This window comes from Delphinapterus leucas, chromosome 13 (genome assembly GCF_059928025.1).
Source record: "Delphinapterus leucas isolate spDelLeu-1000000601 "Yukka" chromosome 13, BTC_Dleu_Yukka2, whole genome shotgun sequence".
Taxonomy (NCBI): domain Eukaryota; kingdom Metazoa; phylum Chordata; class Mammalia; order Artiodactyla; family Monodontidae; genus Delphinapterus; species Delphinapterus leucas.
Genome location: NC_143141.1, coordinates 87,794,147 through 87,810,256, shown reverse-complemented (window position 1 = coordinate 87,810,256; position 16,110 = coordinate 87,794,147). Strand labels below are relative to the sequence as shown.

Sequence of the window (16,110 nt, the reverse complement as noted above, 5' to 3'; positions counted from 1 at the left end):
ATAGAGGCCCTTAATCATTTACGAGGCAATTATGTTTGATTTCAGGAATGCAAGAAAGGACTACATTACTGCCAAGTACATTGAGAGGAAGTACGCAAGGAAAAGACACGCGGATAACGCGGCAAAACTTCACAGCCTTTGTGAGGCTGTCAAAGCAAGAGATATTTTTGGATTACTCCAAGCATACGCTGATGGTGTGGATCTTACAGAAAAAATCCCACTGGCCAATGGACATGTAAGAAAAGACCTGTAAAAAGAGAAAAGAAAGGGCGAGAGGGCGGGGAGTGGCAAGGCAATGTCAGCAGAAATGCTGACAAAGTCGTGTGACTCTGAAAGAAGAGGCAGTGAGTCCTGGGGGAGGAAATTAGTGGTTGATTCTTAAACCAGAACTGTAATGGCAGCTCTGGAAGGAAGGTCCATCCCTGGGGGAAGGAGCATCTTCTCAGAGGCCTAAGCGCCTCCTTCTGTCTTCCGAGAGCCGCATTAGCGCCTCAGCCAAGCCTCGGCTGCAGCTCCCGAGACCACACCGGGAAGGAGAGCTTGGACCAGGCCTGGTGCACTGCTGTCCAGCCTGCTCCCCTTGCCCTCCTCCCTGGGGGAACTGGGCCAAGAGGGTGGGGTCTCACCGTCGGGATCCGTCTGCAGGAAACAACCAGTGTTACGGCCGGTGTGTCCTAAATCTCTTCCGCGGGTGTGCTCTTGGACGCACGCTCACAGCCCCCTGGACCCTCCTTACCCTCGTGGACGCATACTCACAGCCCCCTGGACCCTCCTTACCCTCAGAATAAAGGCGCACGGGACTGGGTCACCCTTAGCAGCTGAGCACGTTGTATGGAACCGTAATGTCCAGTGTTCGAGAGTAAGATAGGGAACTGCAGCCAGGGTGCCCAGGGCCACGTGTGCTCAGCTCAGAGCTGAGCTGCAGCCGAGGAGGAGGGGGTGCCCCGTTGTCTCCCTCTGCCCCACGTTCCCCGTTACCTGGATCTCCCTTGGCCTCCAGCTCCCTCCCACCCACCTACCTGAAACAGCCTTCATTCGTGATTCTTCTCTCCCACCGGCCAGAACTTCCTTCAGAAGAGGCAGGGGTAGTCATGTGCCATTTAGTGGCAACTGAAGGCAGTCCAGGTATTAGCATTGATGGCGTTATCTCTAAGTATAGAATGAAAAATTTTAACCCGGCATTTAAGACGTACATTTATATTTACCCAGGGAGCAGGTTTAAGAGCCCGGGAACCTTCCTGGAGCCAGAACGGAGACCCCTCTTACAGGCAACACCTCATGTTGAGGTGCAGGGATGAGGGCAGAAAGATCGAGAGGACTTTGCCATGAAACCCCTGAATTCCTCATTATTTCCCGTGGAGTAAGGAGGAATAGGGCCAGTCTCTAAACTGCAGGTTCCCAGGGGCAGAGTTTGCCGTGGAGATTAAAGGGGGCCTTGGTATCTTAGAGGTAACGTTTTTCAAAGGAAAGATGTAGAGGCTTTTGGAAGAGAAATACACAGTTTTTCTCATGTGGGACACAGAATTGAATGCGCCCCTTGGAATTCTGGGATGTTTCTGCTTGGTCTTCAGGAGCCGGATGAAACTGCCCTCCACCTGGCTGTCAGGTCCGTGGACCGGACTTCTCTTCACATTGTAGACTTTCTAGTTCAGAACAGGTAGGTGTTCTAAAATCAGGGAAGGTGTTTGATTTCGTTCCTTGGTGTTTCTGAGAATGGAGCCAGGGGTTGCCCCATTGCTTTAGTTGTGTGGCCAAGATGCTGGAATTTCCCTGGGTCTGAATAGGAATCATGGGACAGGGACAGTGCTGCCAGGTGTGGAGTATTCGAATGCAATCCTAATAAAGCCCCCTCCCGGGGTCTGCGAGGTCCCGCCTCTAGTGTCTGGGACTCAGGGAGACGCCCCGTCGATAGGCCTGCTGAATTCCGAGCCCCGGGAAAGCAGCCTCTGTCTGTGGCCCCCATGACCACCCCTTTGCTTGTGCCATGAGGTGCGGGTCCCACGAGGTCCAGGCGGGGCACCCTGAGCAGAGCGAGAGGGAAGCAGGAAGCAGAGATCCTCCTGCAGCCGCTGGCCGAGCTGACGTTGTAAACCGCAACTCGGGGTTGTGGGCATTCTGCGTGGTTGGAAAAGCTGTTATTTTTAATTAGAAGTTGACTTTAGAGAGGACATGCGCGGACGGCTTCCCTGGCCCCAGTAGTCCCATTTGGTACGTTCTGCCTTGCTTGGTGCGGGGCCTCCCTGGCAGCTGAAGGCCAGTGGTGAAGCCCCGTCAAGGAGCATCCTGACTGCCTGATCCTGGCGTGGGTGGGTGGGTGGGTGCTGGAGGGGGCGGTGCTGGTTAAATTGGCTTCAGATGGAATAGAAGAAGCAGAAGCAAGGAGAGATTTTGCATTTTGTATCTTCTGCCGTTCCCGGCTGTCTTCAGAAGAAGACATGGCCAGAGGTGGAGGAGCTTGGGAGGCAGCTCCTTCCCCAGGAGCCGGGAGTTCTCTGGATGCCTGGGGGAAGCTGCTCGGACCGCCCTGTCCTCTGATGGAGCCTGAATGCTGTCCCAGTGCCAGGAGCGTGGCAGGGGCCAGCTCCATGAGCAGCTGAGCGGTGCCATCCCCCTCAGTGCAAATTCTCAGGGGCAGGAGAAGCAGAATCCTGGTTTCTTTTCTTCCAGAATGGGAGGAGGACAGCAGGAGTAGAGGGGAGATCAGAAGCGAGGCTCCTTTTTCACACTGAAAATGTAGCTGCTTTAAAAAAGAAAGGGAGGGCGGGAGGAAGGAGTAAGTGTGGCTGGTTTCCCGCTGATGGGAGCTGCGGGCATCACCTCCTGATGGGCACGCTCCTGTTCCCACATGTCTGTCCAGCTCCGAACAGGCCCAGGGCCACCTCCACCAGTGGGTTGAGTGGCTTGTCCTGGGATCTCCTGGTTTTGTTTTGTGTTGGAAGAATCTTTGTGGTCTCCTCACGGTTCCCCCGTAGCCTGTTTTCAGGGCAGCTCAGAGGAGCCTGGGGACTCCGAACTTTGGAAGAGCGGCTTTTCCCCTTCCTGGCAAGAGTGTTGTTAGTAAGATGAGAAGAGCTTACCACGTCCTTCTGTGTGGGACAGACTGGGCAAGTCACGCATGCTTCCTAAGGCCCAGACGGGCACTGCCAGTGAAGCGGGAGGGATGCCAGGTTCACCTGCCCGTGCCCCTGCTCAGGTGCGCACAGGCGCCTTGCTCCCTTTCTGGCGGGCTCTGCCACTGTTGTTTATTCCCCAATGGCCTTAAGCCAAGGCCTTCTCCTGCCCACAGGCAGGGCTGGTGCTGTGGGCCCCCCACCCCAGAGGAGGATTGAGAGAAACCCTGCCCTCCGTGAACCCGAGTTCTGGCTGCCTCTCCCGGGGAAGGAAAGCAGCCATGCCCATTGTTCGCATATTGTCTATGGCTGCTTTCAAGCCACCCTGGCAGAGCTGAGAGTCCCTGCCCGGGCAGCCCCAGTCCTCTGGCCTGTGACTCACTGTTCTCTTTCTCTGTTCCCGTCCTTGCCAGTGGGAACCTGGACAAACAGACGGGCAAGGGCAGCACGGCCCTGCATTACTGCTGCCTGACCGACAGCGCCGAGTGCCTCAAGCTGCTGCTGCGGGGCAAGGCCTCCATCGGCATCGGTGAGCCTCCCCCCGCCGCCCCATGCAGTTCCTGGTGCGGGGCTCTGGGCAGAGCCGGGGAGTCAGTCCCGCCCTGCAAGGCTGCTGTGGTCTCGCGCTCATCGGCAGTTTCCCTCTGCTGTCCTGTAGGCTTGCCGTCATGTGCAGGCATTTTCTGAGAGGCAGAGGATGGCCCTGCAGCTGTCGCTGGTACCCAGGTGACCTGGACCAGGTCTGGGCATCTCGCCCTCCTGTTCCTGACCCCCACCTGGGATCATGCTGAGCCCCTCACTGGCTCTGGGTGGGCATGTTTACTGGTGAGAGTCACTGTTCACTGCCCCTCCGTTCACTGGCACCAAGCCTCCTCCACGAGGGACCCATGTCTGCTTGGGCTTCATCCCTCCCTCCCCTGTGGGACCCTGACCTGTAGCCGGCCAGGCACAGTCTAGCCCGAGGGTGTCCGGCTGTGATGCTGTCCTGAGGTGGAGCTTTTGAAGAACTGTTAAACAGAGAGCAACGAGCAGAAAGAAGGCACATGCCTGCTTGCGAGCCAAGTTGGGTTTTTTTCTTTTTTAATTAATCATCAAATCTCATTGACTGAGGCTCATTTAGAAGAAAATACACAATTCCAAATCTTCAGACTGCTTAAAAGGAGGTGTAAAGTCTTCTACAGTCAGATGCCTGGAACTAGATTAGCAGTGCTTTTGCTTAGAGAATTACCGTGAACTGCTTTATTCAACAACTTGTACCTTGGATATTTATTTCCATTAGTTGGCTACTTCAGTGGTTTTATCTTCATTAGATTAGCTCAGACCTTGTCTTATAAAACCTTACCGACTGCACACTGCTGCAGTTCTGTACGATTTCAGGACAGTTCAGCACCGACTGGGGCAAACTAGCTGGATTTCATTAGTTGTGCTCAGTTCCGTTTGGTGCTGCTTCGCCGGGTTCTTTTTGCCTCCCAGTGTCAGACCTCTGCTTGCTTTTGCCGTAACACGTCTGTTCGTTCCCCCGCCTCTTAGCTAACGAGTCAGGAGAGACGCCGCTGGACATCGCCAAGCGCCTCAGGCACGAGCGCTGTGAGGAGCTGGTGAGTGTCCCACCACCCGGCACGGACAGGGTGGGGTTGGGGACACCGCTCCCTGGTGAGGGCTCTCTCGGAGCCTGCAGGAGGGTCCTGAGCAGATCCCAGTGGCCTAGAGGGGATGGCTCGGAGAAAGTGTCCTGGGGCCCCTTAGAGAGGAGGTGACCATCCGCCCCCCTATGGTGACACTCGGAACACGAGTCAGTATGTGCTGGTGGCGCATGTTGACGGCGGCCCTGGCTTCGTCTGGGGTGAGTGGAGCTGAGGCCCCTCTGGGTCAGGCCGGGTTTACAGGGGGCTCCACCGCTGCAGCTTGGGAAGGTCATGCCAGCTCTCTCCGCCGTTGCCTTGTGTGTGAAGGAGGGTCAGGCATACCAGTTCGCAGGTTTTTGGGGGGAATCGTTGTTGAACTCTGCAGAGCAGTGGGCACAGAGTAAGTGCTCAGTCCGTGGCGCCATTAACAGTCGGTGCTGCAGAGCTGTAGGACTGCTAACAGCTTTTATCCTAAGCACTTCACGTCCAATAACTCATTTAATCTTGATAATTACTGTAAAGCATTAATTAATAGGTACCTACTGTTACCCCATTTTACAGATGAGGAGACAGGTACGGAAGGGTTAAGTAAGTCGCCCGAGACCACATGGCTGCTGTCTGGCTTTGGAGAAAAGTCAGACCCTAATGTGCTAAGGCACCCATTTATCTAATGGATTAACTTCTCTCCTGTGCACCTAGAATGGAACCAGCTGTCTGCCTTCCTGGAGAGAATTGAGAAGCTGGCCATTCACGTCATTTTCCGCAGGGCTTCATTCCCTCGTGCTGGTCAGGAAAAGCGGGGTTAACAGTTAGTGGACACGTTCCTCCTCCCCAGATGGAGATGCTCCCGTGTGCAGTTGTGGGTACCTGCAGGCTGACCGTCACCCTTTAGATCTCAAACACCCCTTGGCTGTGTGCTGCAACTTTGCAGTTTACAAAGCGCTAAATGGGAGTGGTCGGGTTTGAGCTTCAAGGTTATCTGTGGATTAGGGAGTGTGGGGGCTTGACTTGAGACACAGCGAATTGTATAAGCCAGCCTCATACCGGGGTGCAGGCTCCCTGCCTGCTACGTCTTGGCCATCTTGGTGGACACCCGCTTTACAAGGCCGAGTATTTGAGCAGCATCACCAACAGTGCTTTGTTGTTCTCAGCTGACCCAAGCCTTATCTGGAAGGTTTAATTCTCACGTTCACGTCGAGTATGAATGGCGACTGCTCCATGAAGACCTGGATGAGAGCGATGACGACGTGGATGAGAAGCTGCAGGTCTGTGCCAGCTTGTGGAGCGCTGAGTGTCACGATCAGCGGCCTTCAGAGCGGTGTGGGTCCTGGCCTGTAGTTAGGGTAGAGAGCTGTTTGCAGAAAACGAAATACGGTTTACTTTTTGCTTCCAGTGATCTCAGTAGGTTTGTGGTTTTACCCTTCCCATAACTGCCTCCTGTCTCCCAGCTCCTACAGACGTGACTATGAACGAACGATAACTATGTAACCAGAGGCAGCTTCTCGCCTTCTGATACGAAGGAAAGATACAGAGAGCCTTGGATTTTCGGGCATTTTAGAGGGAGCTCTCTTTCTATGGATAATGTGATAAAGAGCCAGCTTCCCCCAGAAGCAGTGACCATGTTCACCTAGTTGATCTTTAAAACCTTCACTGAAGTCACTGACCCTTAGAGATCATTGGGTCCAACTCATTCCTTTATTAGATGGGGTCATTCAGGCCTCAAGAGAGGGGATGTCTTGGCCACAGGGAAGCCAGTATTTGGAGACCAACCTGGGGCTCTTGCCTCCTGGTCCAGCCTCTCCTCATGATGCTCTCTGTCTTGTGCACTTGAGGGCACCCCTGGGAGGCTGCCACCTTCACACGAGGCTCAGAGTCAGACCCAGGAAGACTGACTCCAAAGCCCATACGCCTAGCTGCTGTGAAATTAGTGGGAAAGCCGGGTGTAACGTTTTAATTTTTACTGTAGGACTTTAATGCCCTGATGTGTATTGATGTCTGATTATTTATATATGGCATTTCCGAAACGTACTGGACTGTCCCGGTTTATGGAGCAGCTAGTATCCGTACTTATGGTTTCTTGGAATAAGAAATTTCCAGGGTAGCTGTAAAACGGTATCAAAGTGAGGGGAGCTGGCTATTTCACGCTAGAGTTGCCTTTACAAGGGGAGAAGGTTTGAAACACCTGCCCTGGAGCGAGTGCCTCTTGGTCAGGCACACGTCACATTCCCGGGGTTGTGCAGGCAGTGACTCGGCAGGTGCCGTGGACCCAGTGAAAGCCCGGCAGCGGCGCTGACACTCGTCCCCACCCCTTCAGCAGAGAGCGGCGGGTGGTGGTTTGCACAGCCATGGGCTTTGTTGGAATTTAAACTGTGTATGAAGAGCCACTGGCCACTGAGCTCCTCGTACTGGAGCTGGGCGTGAGCCGTTGGTTGGCCAGAGCCTTGGCCGGGCGGGCGGTCCTGTGAGGGGAGGAGGCGGTGACTGCCGATACTGATGCCTGCTAAGCTCCGGGCACAGTGCCGGCAGTTAAAGTCAGACCCACTAGGGAGTTCCCTGGCGGTCCAGTGGTTAGGACTCCACACCCTCATTGCCAAGGGCCCAGGTTCAGTCCGTGGTCGGGGAACTGAGAATCCCACATGCCGCGTGGCGAGACCAAAAAATAAAAATAAAAGAATAAAGTTAGCCCCACTTATCAGATGAGAAATAGGATCAGGAAGGTTAATTTGCTCAAGATCACAGCTATTATAACGAAGCTGACTTTGAAATACAATTTCCATCTAATTAAGTCCGTGGTTCATGCACATGGCTTTCAGGTGGAGCAGGGGTCAGCAGACTCGTAAAGGGCCAGATAATAAATGTTTTAGGCTTTGTTGCAACTCCTCAGCTCTGCCAGGGTGGCTTGACGGCAGCCACAGACAATATGCAAATGACGGGCGTGGCTGCTGTCTAATAAAACTTTATTAGAACGGGTTGTGGCCCCATGGGCCGTGATTTGCTGACCCCTGAGTTAGAGGACTCTTAAGAGTCCCAGTTCCTACGGGAAGAAGACGTTGATCTCCCCCGAATTAGCCGTATGGCTGTTGGGGATCCGCTGTGGCCGTGTGTGCCTAGAGCAGCTGCGCTGTTCTGCCGTCAGAGAAGGGTGTTTATGGAGGGGACACGCAGTGAAATACAGAGCTGGGCTGAGGTAACTCTGGATGGTAAAGGTTGAAATAGCTTATATTTTAAATTCTGCACAGAATGAAGAATTGTAAGTTTTTGTAAATCATGGCTTTTTTTCATGTGTGTGTTTCCGTTAAGGGACATGGTAAGAGTGAGTTTTAGGTTTTGCGGCTGTCATGTAACAGTAAAAAATGCACCGTGCCCAGGTGTTAGACTGCTGTACCTGAGGCTGTACCCAGTACGTCAGTCGCTGTGCCCAAGAGGTCCGCGCGTCTGTATTTCACACACCTCCGCCCACTACCCCCGCAGCCCAGTCCCAGTCGGCGAGAAGACCGGCCCGTCAGCTTCTACCAGCTGGGCTCCAGCCAGCTGCAGTCCAATGCCGCGTCTCTGGCCAGAGATGCCGCCAGTCTGGCCAAGGACAAGCAGAGGAGCTTCGTGCCCAGCATCTTGCAGAACGAGACGTACGGAGCCATCCTGAGCAGCAGCCCACCGCCCGCCCAGCCCGCGGCCCCCAGCGCCGCCAGTGCTCCCCCGCTGCCCCCGCGGAACGTTGCCAAAGGTACTGAGCTGTTGGCAGCCCCTGGACGCACGAGCGGTGTCGTTGGGATTTTGCTTTGGGGAAGCTGTAGTTGCTTTGTGTGGGCTAGCTTCAGGACATGTTTTTTCATTTGGGGTCCTTTGTTTTGTACTTACGTTGTTTGCTTCCTAAAAGAACTCCGTCATTCTTGGGATGGTGGTAGAGTGTCTTGACTCCATTCTCGTTCTGGGCAGGGGTGTGGCACATGTGACTCGAGGGATGCAGGGATGCCACCAGGGTAGGCCTGAGATGGAGGGGTCAGCACCTGCTGCTGGTCCCTGGATGTTTTCCTGCAGACCTTCTTCCTGGTCCTTCTCTCTTTGCGGTCCGCCCCTCTCTACCACTCCCTTTGCCTTCATTCTTTCCCTTTTTATCTTTCTCCGACCTGTACTCAGCCAGCTTGTGGCGTCCGATTATTTCCTATCTTTGTGGTCCCCGTGAAGTGAAGGATAAAGAGATGCTAATTTGGGAAACGGTGCTCAGCCTAACTGTAAAGATACGAAATAGTCCCGAGGGTCCTACCAGCGCCTTAAGTGCTAAAGCTTCCTGTGCTAACCTCAGTCGCCCAGTCACAGCACAGTGAGTTTAACTCAACAGATGCTGTTTCTTGTTTTTATAAAAATGGAAACTTAAGCCCCCAGAGGTTTAGTGATTTGCCCAGCACTGAAGGCCCACTGGCCATGATGCTCCCTGAAGCAGGTCCCGCAAGTAGCCAGGCCAGCTCTGGGCTGGGGCCTCCAGAGGGCTTCCCAGGGGACCGGGGGCAGGAGCCTCCATGGGGCGTGATGTCTGGGCCCACGGCTGCTGTAGGCCGATGGTGGTCCCCAAAGTAAATCCCAAGTTGCATTTGCACGGGAGCTGCTCTCCGGCAGAGGCGTGTAGGTGCGTGACCGTGGTGCTGCGAGCCCCAGGAGGGAGGAGTGCGCACGTCTGCCATCCTGTGGGGTCTGTGCTCACAGTGTGGGGTGGCTGTGCCCACCGCCGCCCCCCAGCTGCCCTGAGTGTATTGCAGACCCTCCCACACGGCTCTGCCCCCAGTGCTCAGGGAGGCAGAGAAGGCTAATGAGCCTCCTGTCTGGGTCACCGAGCCACACACCTTAGGAGCGGACCCACGCTGCACGGGGCAGACCCCTGAAACCCGCCCGCTCACCGCCCACAGAGCCCGTTCGTCCAGGGCACCCAGGCCTGACCGGGAGGTCCCTCAGCAAGGAAGGAGGTCACGTCCCCCAGCTGCGAGGGGCCCGGGCAGGCGGGGGCCACTGCGGTGGCTGGGGCCTTGTGGGTGCGTCTCGTTGCCTCCCCCCAGATCCCAGTGCCTGTGTTTATCTCCACCCCATTGGTGACTTTTACTGACTGTGTGTGCCATGTTAGGAAAGATTTTATTTTGCTCTGTTGGGTCATATAAGAGGAATAGAAAGCTGTTCACCTCTATTTCTTGTTTTCTTAAAATCTTAGGATGAGAAAGTTTGGGGTTTTTCCCCCCCATTTCTTTCTGCCACTCCCACCATTAGCTCTGTCTCTTCCTTTGGTGACGGAGATTGCCCTTCATCCCTGCCAGCCCCCCAAAGGGTACCTTTGTTCTCCGTCTGTTCCACACTCGATCCACGAGGAGTCGCCACACAACAAGTAGGACGGGATTGATGTTCTCGGGCCCTGCATCGAGGAGGACGTTGTCCACGGCAGACGTGTGAAGGCTCCCTCTGACCCCGGGTGGGCCCTGTGCGGGTGTGGCCTGCTTCCATCTCCAGGCCCAGCCTCAGACACGGTCATGCCTGTGCCCTGAGCAGATGCTGCTCCATGAGGAGGAGCTTTGTGGGCAGAGGAGGGGTGTGACCAGGGTGGTGCCATCTCCCTGGTGTGTCACCTGAGCTGACTTTCAGCCAGAAATATTTGCCCTTCACCAGGTGTCTTTGATTTGCAGCCTTCTCTCCACGTGCTCTGTCTGAGAACAGGTGCCCCCCTGTGCGAGGTGGTGACCCCACAGGGAGGACTGAGATGGGTAGAGACAAGCAGACGTCCTGTCCCCGAGTGCAGTGCTCAGGAGGGTCACTGTGGTCATCATTTCCCACTTCAAACAGTGTTTAAATTTGAGAAATAAAATTGGTAAGACTGAGAAGACCCACTGGGAATTTTCCCCGGAGCATCTTTGGTTCGGTGTGTATTGGTATCTGTCTTCCAGATACCAGAAACAAGAATTTTTTTTTAAATCAGCGTCCTATTTGTGGCCTTATTGTTATTCTGGAAGGGTCATGTGTACCATTTTATAGGGGAGAGGATCAATAATGCAGTGTTCTGTTTCTGTTTTTGTTCTGTGCTCGTGCGTGTGCGTGTGCATGCCTGCGTGTGCATGTGCGTGCGTGTGCATGTGCGTGCGTGTGCAGTTCAGCCAGCCTCCTCAGCTAACGCCCTGTGGAAGACAAACTCTGTAAGTGTGGACAGTGTAAGCCGGCAGCGATCTTCGTCAGATCCGCCAGCTGTCCATCCACCGCTGCCCCCTCTCCGCGTGACATCTACCAGTACGTTTTTTTCCTTTTTCCTTTCTCGCTGTTGGGCTTTGTGCAGCTGGATGGCTGCGGGGGGGGGGTCTCTCGGCAGCCACTCGCTGCCGGCTGCCCGGCGCTGCCTGGGGGCCTGTGGCTCTTCTGTGGCCCCAGCCCTGCGGCCGCTGCCCCCCAGCGGCGGACTCCTGTCTGCCTCACACCCCACGGGGGCCCTTCACTCTCCTGCTCTGTCTCCCGAGCACTTCAGCAGCATTTCTGTCTCTCACACATTGGCCCCGGGGCTGCCTTTGGCCATTGGGTGGTTCTCGATGCTGGGCTGTGTTCCTGTGAATTATAATCTGGTCTGTGCTCTGCCCTTCAGTGTCACTTGTCTGTGAGAGTCTCAGCACCCGGGGGAGGGGAGGGGCTTTTTTCCAGCTGCGAGGTTGGTGGGGGGTCGACTGGAGGGGGGTGGCGAGGCCTGGACGCTGTAGGAGGGAGGGGCTCTGGCATCGCGGGGTCAGGGGTGCTTTGAGGGCGCTGAGGGTTTTCCCTGGTTCCCCCGGTTTCCTTACCCGGAGTTAAAGTGGGGAGAAGCCCAGCCCTGGCTGCGGTGAGTGTCGTACGCGCACTGGAGGCGGAGCGGGCACGGGGTCTTCGGGACGCTGGGGCGGGGGGCACCCAGCGGGTCTCAGAAGCCCACTTTCGCACTCGCAGTCTGGCGTCCCGGGGGCTGTACCTCTGCATGCTAGAGTCTGCCTTTTGACTTTCCCTTTAAAGTCGAGAAAGGAGAGAAGAATGGCAAAAGGAAAGAAGGATTAAGCCGACCCCTCCCTGGTCAGCCGGCTCCCTGCGCCCGCTGCCCTGGGAGAGAGGGGCTGCCAGGTCCTTGGGTATCAGCGTCCAGGCCCGGGGCAGGTCACCGCCCCCCGCAGCGACCGCGGGACACGAACGCCGGACGTTGAGGGGAGGGCTGCTGTTGGCCGGGGAGACGGGGAGGAGGCATGGCCTCGAGGCGGGGCTCCCTGCCTCACTGGCCCGTGCGCTTGGGGAAAGCAGCGGCCTCCTGACCCGTGAAAGGTAGAGAGTGATACAGCTCGTCCCGCTGCCCCCTCGCGGACCGGGAGCCTTTCCGGCTAGTTCTTCGCAGCCTTTCCTCAGACTGACCGGCCAGCGGCATGGTGGGGCCCCGACCAGCAGCATGGGTGGGGCCCCGGGGCAGGACCGGCGCCAGACCCAGGCCGGGCCTCCTGCTGCCGCTTCTCCAGGTCCCCGTGGAGGGCGGAAACCCACAGCGGGTTCTAGCTGAGAAAATACTCCCAGGCTCATAGAGGCATTTTAGTCCCAACCTGAGGCTCGGAAAGACTCCCCGCCAGCACTGTTTTCCGAAAATCGTCAATGAAAGTAGGTTTTTCCTTATGAGGTAGGTAGGGGAAGGAAAAAGGAAGCCCTTATCGCAAGAGCCTCGGGTGAGAAGGTTGGGAGGGGGGCGCCTGAAGTGTGACCCTCCGCATTTCTGTCCTTTCCTCTCTCCGCAGACCCCCTGGCTCCCACGCCGCCCCCTCCGGTAGCAAAAACGCCCAGTGTGCTGGAGGCCTTGAGCCAGCAGAGCAAGCCGGCGCAGCCCGGGCTCCCGCCCAGCAAAGCCCCGCCGCCGCTGCCGCCGCAGCTGCCCAGCCGCCTGCCCCAGAAGAGGCCTGCTCCCGGGTAACGGCCGCTCCTCTGCGTGCCCCTCGGGCCGGGCCGGCTCGGCCGTCCTTGCTTCCCAGGGGCACCGGCCCCGTAACTTCACCTGCTGAGAGTTCTCTGAACGTTTGAAATCTTCCATGTCTCTACTACATGACCCCTAAGGTCAAGTGTTACATAACTAAGTGGTTATGCTTCAGGTGTCTAAAAAATAATCAAGAATGTTTAAAATGCAAAAAATTTCATACTGATGTACATCTTAAATCCACGTGATGAATTTAGATTTCCGTTCAGTGCAGACACCGGGATTTGGGGAGTTTAAGTCCTCAAGACACGAGGCCTCTAGGTCTTATTTGTTGGTCGCTCACAGGGTTATCTCGACTACATGGACCCTCTGTAGTGCGGGACATGTATTTCCTACAAACAAGGACATTCTCCTACATAAACACAGTACAGCCAGCAAAATCAGGAAATTAACGTGGATGCTACCTTCCAAAACTCAGACTCCAAGTTTATTTAGACACACATAATACCTAAATACCATCCTTTACTACAGAGGAATCCAGTTCATGGCTCCCAGTCTGGATCTTTATGGTGGGAAAATGGTTCCTTTTTAGTGGAAGTGACATTTAGAAGCCAAGATCTGGGTACTTAGTGTCTTTCTTCTTTGCTGTTGGAGTGTCACTGCACTCAGGCAGGCCCTCTGAGTGGTCAGAACTGGGGACACACACACACACACACACGTGTGTGTGTGTGGAGAGCCGTTCGTCCCTGGCTTGTCCCCATCCGCCTCTTCTGCCCTCCATCCCCTCCCATCATATGTCAGGCCCCAGTTGTGTGTCTGGCTCTGTGCAGAGAACTGGAATAGGGTTCCTCTCGGCTCATCACAGACATTCTTGTCACTTGTCCTTACTTTGAGAGTTGACAGAACTGGTGTCACACCTTTTGCAGGTGGAAGTGCCAACTCACAGAAACGCATTTATCCAGGCCCACCCGGCAAGCCTGAGTTAACAGGCCGCTGTCTGCCAGCCCTGGGAGCCCCTTACCTGCGTGTCCCTTCCTGTGGTGCTGGGACGTGCCGGCCCCGGGGTTCATGGGGCAGGGGGTGCTGAGCCATGTCAGTCACGGTGGTTAATAGGCAGCAGGGGTCACAGAGTACAGAGGCATGGATAACGCGGGCCAGTGGTGCTTGGACAGGTCCTGGCAGAGCCACCAGGGCCCTGAGGTTGATACTGCCCCACCTGACGTAGGAAGAGACCCAGGCCGCACGGGGAGGGGATGGGGCACATCACGGCTAGAGCTGGTTGGTGGTGCCCAGTTTCCAGCCCAGACCCGGGGCATTGGCAACGGGCTCACATGGGACAGGAGAGCCTTAGGAGGAGCCTGGTTTGGGAGTCGGGAACCTTCGATCTAGCGCTGCCCTCTGGACCTCTCATGCTTCCTACTTCCAAAAGAAAAAAGAAGAGGTAGTTGGATGGCAGTTGATGAAATCAGGTCAACCGTTTTCAACTCGAACACAGGTCCTTCAGAAAAGGGAGTGAGGCGGAGCGGTAGCGTGCCTTGCCGGCCTCGGGCACCAGTGAATCTGTTTTCCCTTTCTTTGTAGGCCTGACAAGTCAAGCCCACTGATCAACAAAGGCCAGCCAAGAGGACCTGGTAATTATTGCATGTGAAACTGGGTTACTTTCTGCTGGGTCTCGGGGGCAAAGTGGAGGGTGTTTCCAGCTGTGGTGAACCCCTGGGTCAGGCCCGCTGTCCTGCCCTGGCAGCCACCCTGCCCTCGCAGAACCTCTGGCGCCCCTGCTCCTGGGCTGCTCTGTCCCACGCCCCGCATTCCTGTCCCCCTCTGCCGATGGGGACGGGGGTGTGGGGGAGCCCTGGCGGGGTCTGGGAGTCACTGGAGGAGGTTACGGCGTCTGCCTCACTCTGTGACACCTGCAGGCCGGCACACGCTAGGGAGGTTGCATGGAAGTCACAAGGCTCTTTGGCCTTTAGGGGACTTTCCCTCAACAGTTAGGAAATCTCAGGCAAGTTGCCTTGTGGCTATGACAGATGGCGTTTATGTCGTTTCTATCTCATGGTGTTGACTGAGGGGGCATATTGTGAAGTCCGTTCATTTTGGCCCTAAAGCAGTGGATCTCTCTGGGACAGAAACTCTGGGTCCTCTGTCCAACGCCGTGGTCACGCAGCCTCCGGCGCCCATGCCCAGGAAGTCACAGGTGGTAAGCGGACGAGCCCCTTCCTCTCTGCCTCTTTGCCCTGGCCAGGAGCGGGTGGGTTATCGTCCAAGGGCTCAGAGGACACTCTCCCTCTTGCCCTGGTTGGGGTGGGGGAGGCTTCTTCCTGGGCACCTGGTCCTTCAGATCGGAGCAGGATGCAACCCAGAGCCCACAGCCAGTGGGCTGGGCCCTTCCGGCTCCAGGACAGGCCCCCACGTGCCCACCAGGCACCGGGCCGGCCCGCTCCCTGCTCTCTTCCCTCGGCTGGCCTCCACCTGGATGTCCCCCTGCCCCGAGCGTGCTGAGCCACCCATCTTGACACCCGTGGGCTCCCAGGCCTGCGGGCGGCCCTCGGGACCAGTTGGAAGCAAAGTGGCCCGGTTCTCTGCCCTGGAGCGGACGCTTCCCCACACACTAAGCTGTGAGCCCTCTTCTCCCTGACGCAGACCAAGCTGAAGCCCAAGCGAGTCAAAGCCCTGTACAACTGCGTGGCCGACAATCCCGACGAGCTGACGTTCTCCGAGGGGGACGTGATTGTCGTGGACGGGGAGGAGGACCAGGAGTGGTGGGTGAGTCGGGCCCGGGGGTCTGTTCCCGGGCGTCGCCCACTGTGCCCCGCGCGCCTCAGCTGCCCTTTCCATGCACCCACTTCTGAGTGGGGTCCTCCCTCGTCAGGGCGGACGGGCCACGTGGGCTGCAGTTTGCAGAGCGCACCTGAGGGTTTGAGATGAGGCCCTGGCTTTCTCGGTGGTGCCTCCTGCCCGGCGTTTCAGGCTTGGTGGAGTGGGGCGCAGAGGGAGAGCTGACCCGGAGGGCAGAGACGCTGGGTGTCGGGCTGGTCCTGAAACCAGCTGTGGCATCTGGGTGGGAGCTGGAATGGGATGAGCGTGGCGCTTCCCCTGATGACCCTGAGTGTCCAGCCCCGGCCAAGGTCAGGCTGGGTGACCTTGGGCAAGGTGGTTATGTTGCTAAGCCACAGCCAGCTCGTCTGAGAAAGGGCGGTGACAGAGCACTGTTGCAGCGACGGGCACGGTGGCCCCCAGGGAGAAGTGGCTGTCATAAACTGGGCAGTCGTGCAAACAGCTCCCGCACGCCTGGCAGCGTCTGCCACCTGGGGGCCGCTAACGGCCCAGCTCCGGGGCTTAAGCTCAGATATCAGATGGGTCATGCTTGCCATCAGGACGCAGCCAGGACTCACGGGGACAGCTCCGCTCTCTCAAGGGCGAGGGGTGTTGGTCAGAGTCCCTA

At 56.6% G+C, this 16,110-nt stretch overlaps 1 protein-coding gene across 4 annotated transcripts in view; it reads left to right on the top strand.

Moving 5' to 3' along the window:
• Window positions 1-16,110, top strand: part of ASAP2 (ArfGAP with SH3 domain, ankyrin repeat and PH domain 2) — a 156,782-nt gene that overhangs the window by 137,214 nt on the left and 3,458 nt on the right. For 2 of the 4 annotated variants that reach the window (XM_022554178.2, XM_089923467.1), the window contains 11 exons: window positions 46-235; window positions 1,572-1,657; window positions 3,524-3,639; window positions 4,641-4,708; window positions 5,887-6,000; window positions 8,207-8,459; window positions 10,859-10,993; window positions 12,496-12,664; window positions 14,250-14,299; window positions 14,774-14,865; window positions 15,309-15,431. In XM_022554178.2, the coding sequence (XP_022409886.1) occupies window positions 46-235; window positions 1,572-1,657; window positions 3,524-3,639; window positions 4,641-4,708; window positions 5,887-6,000; window positions 8,207-8,459; window positions 10,859-10,993; window positions 12,496-12,664; window positions 14,250-14,299; window positions 14,774-14,865; window positions 15,309-15,431 (1,396 nt within the window). The remainder of the gene's footprint in view (window positions 1-45; window positions 236-1,571; window positions 1,658-3,523; window positions 3,640-4,640; window positions 4,709-5,886; window positions 6,001-8,206; window positions 8,460-10,858; window positions 10,994-12,495; window positions 12,665-14,249; window positions 14,300-14,773; window positions 14,866-15,308; window positions 15,432-16,110) is intronic. The other 2 variants (XM_022554185.2, XM_022554181.2) reach the window with 2 other exon arrangements.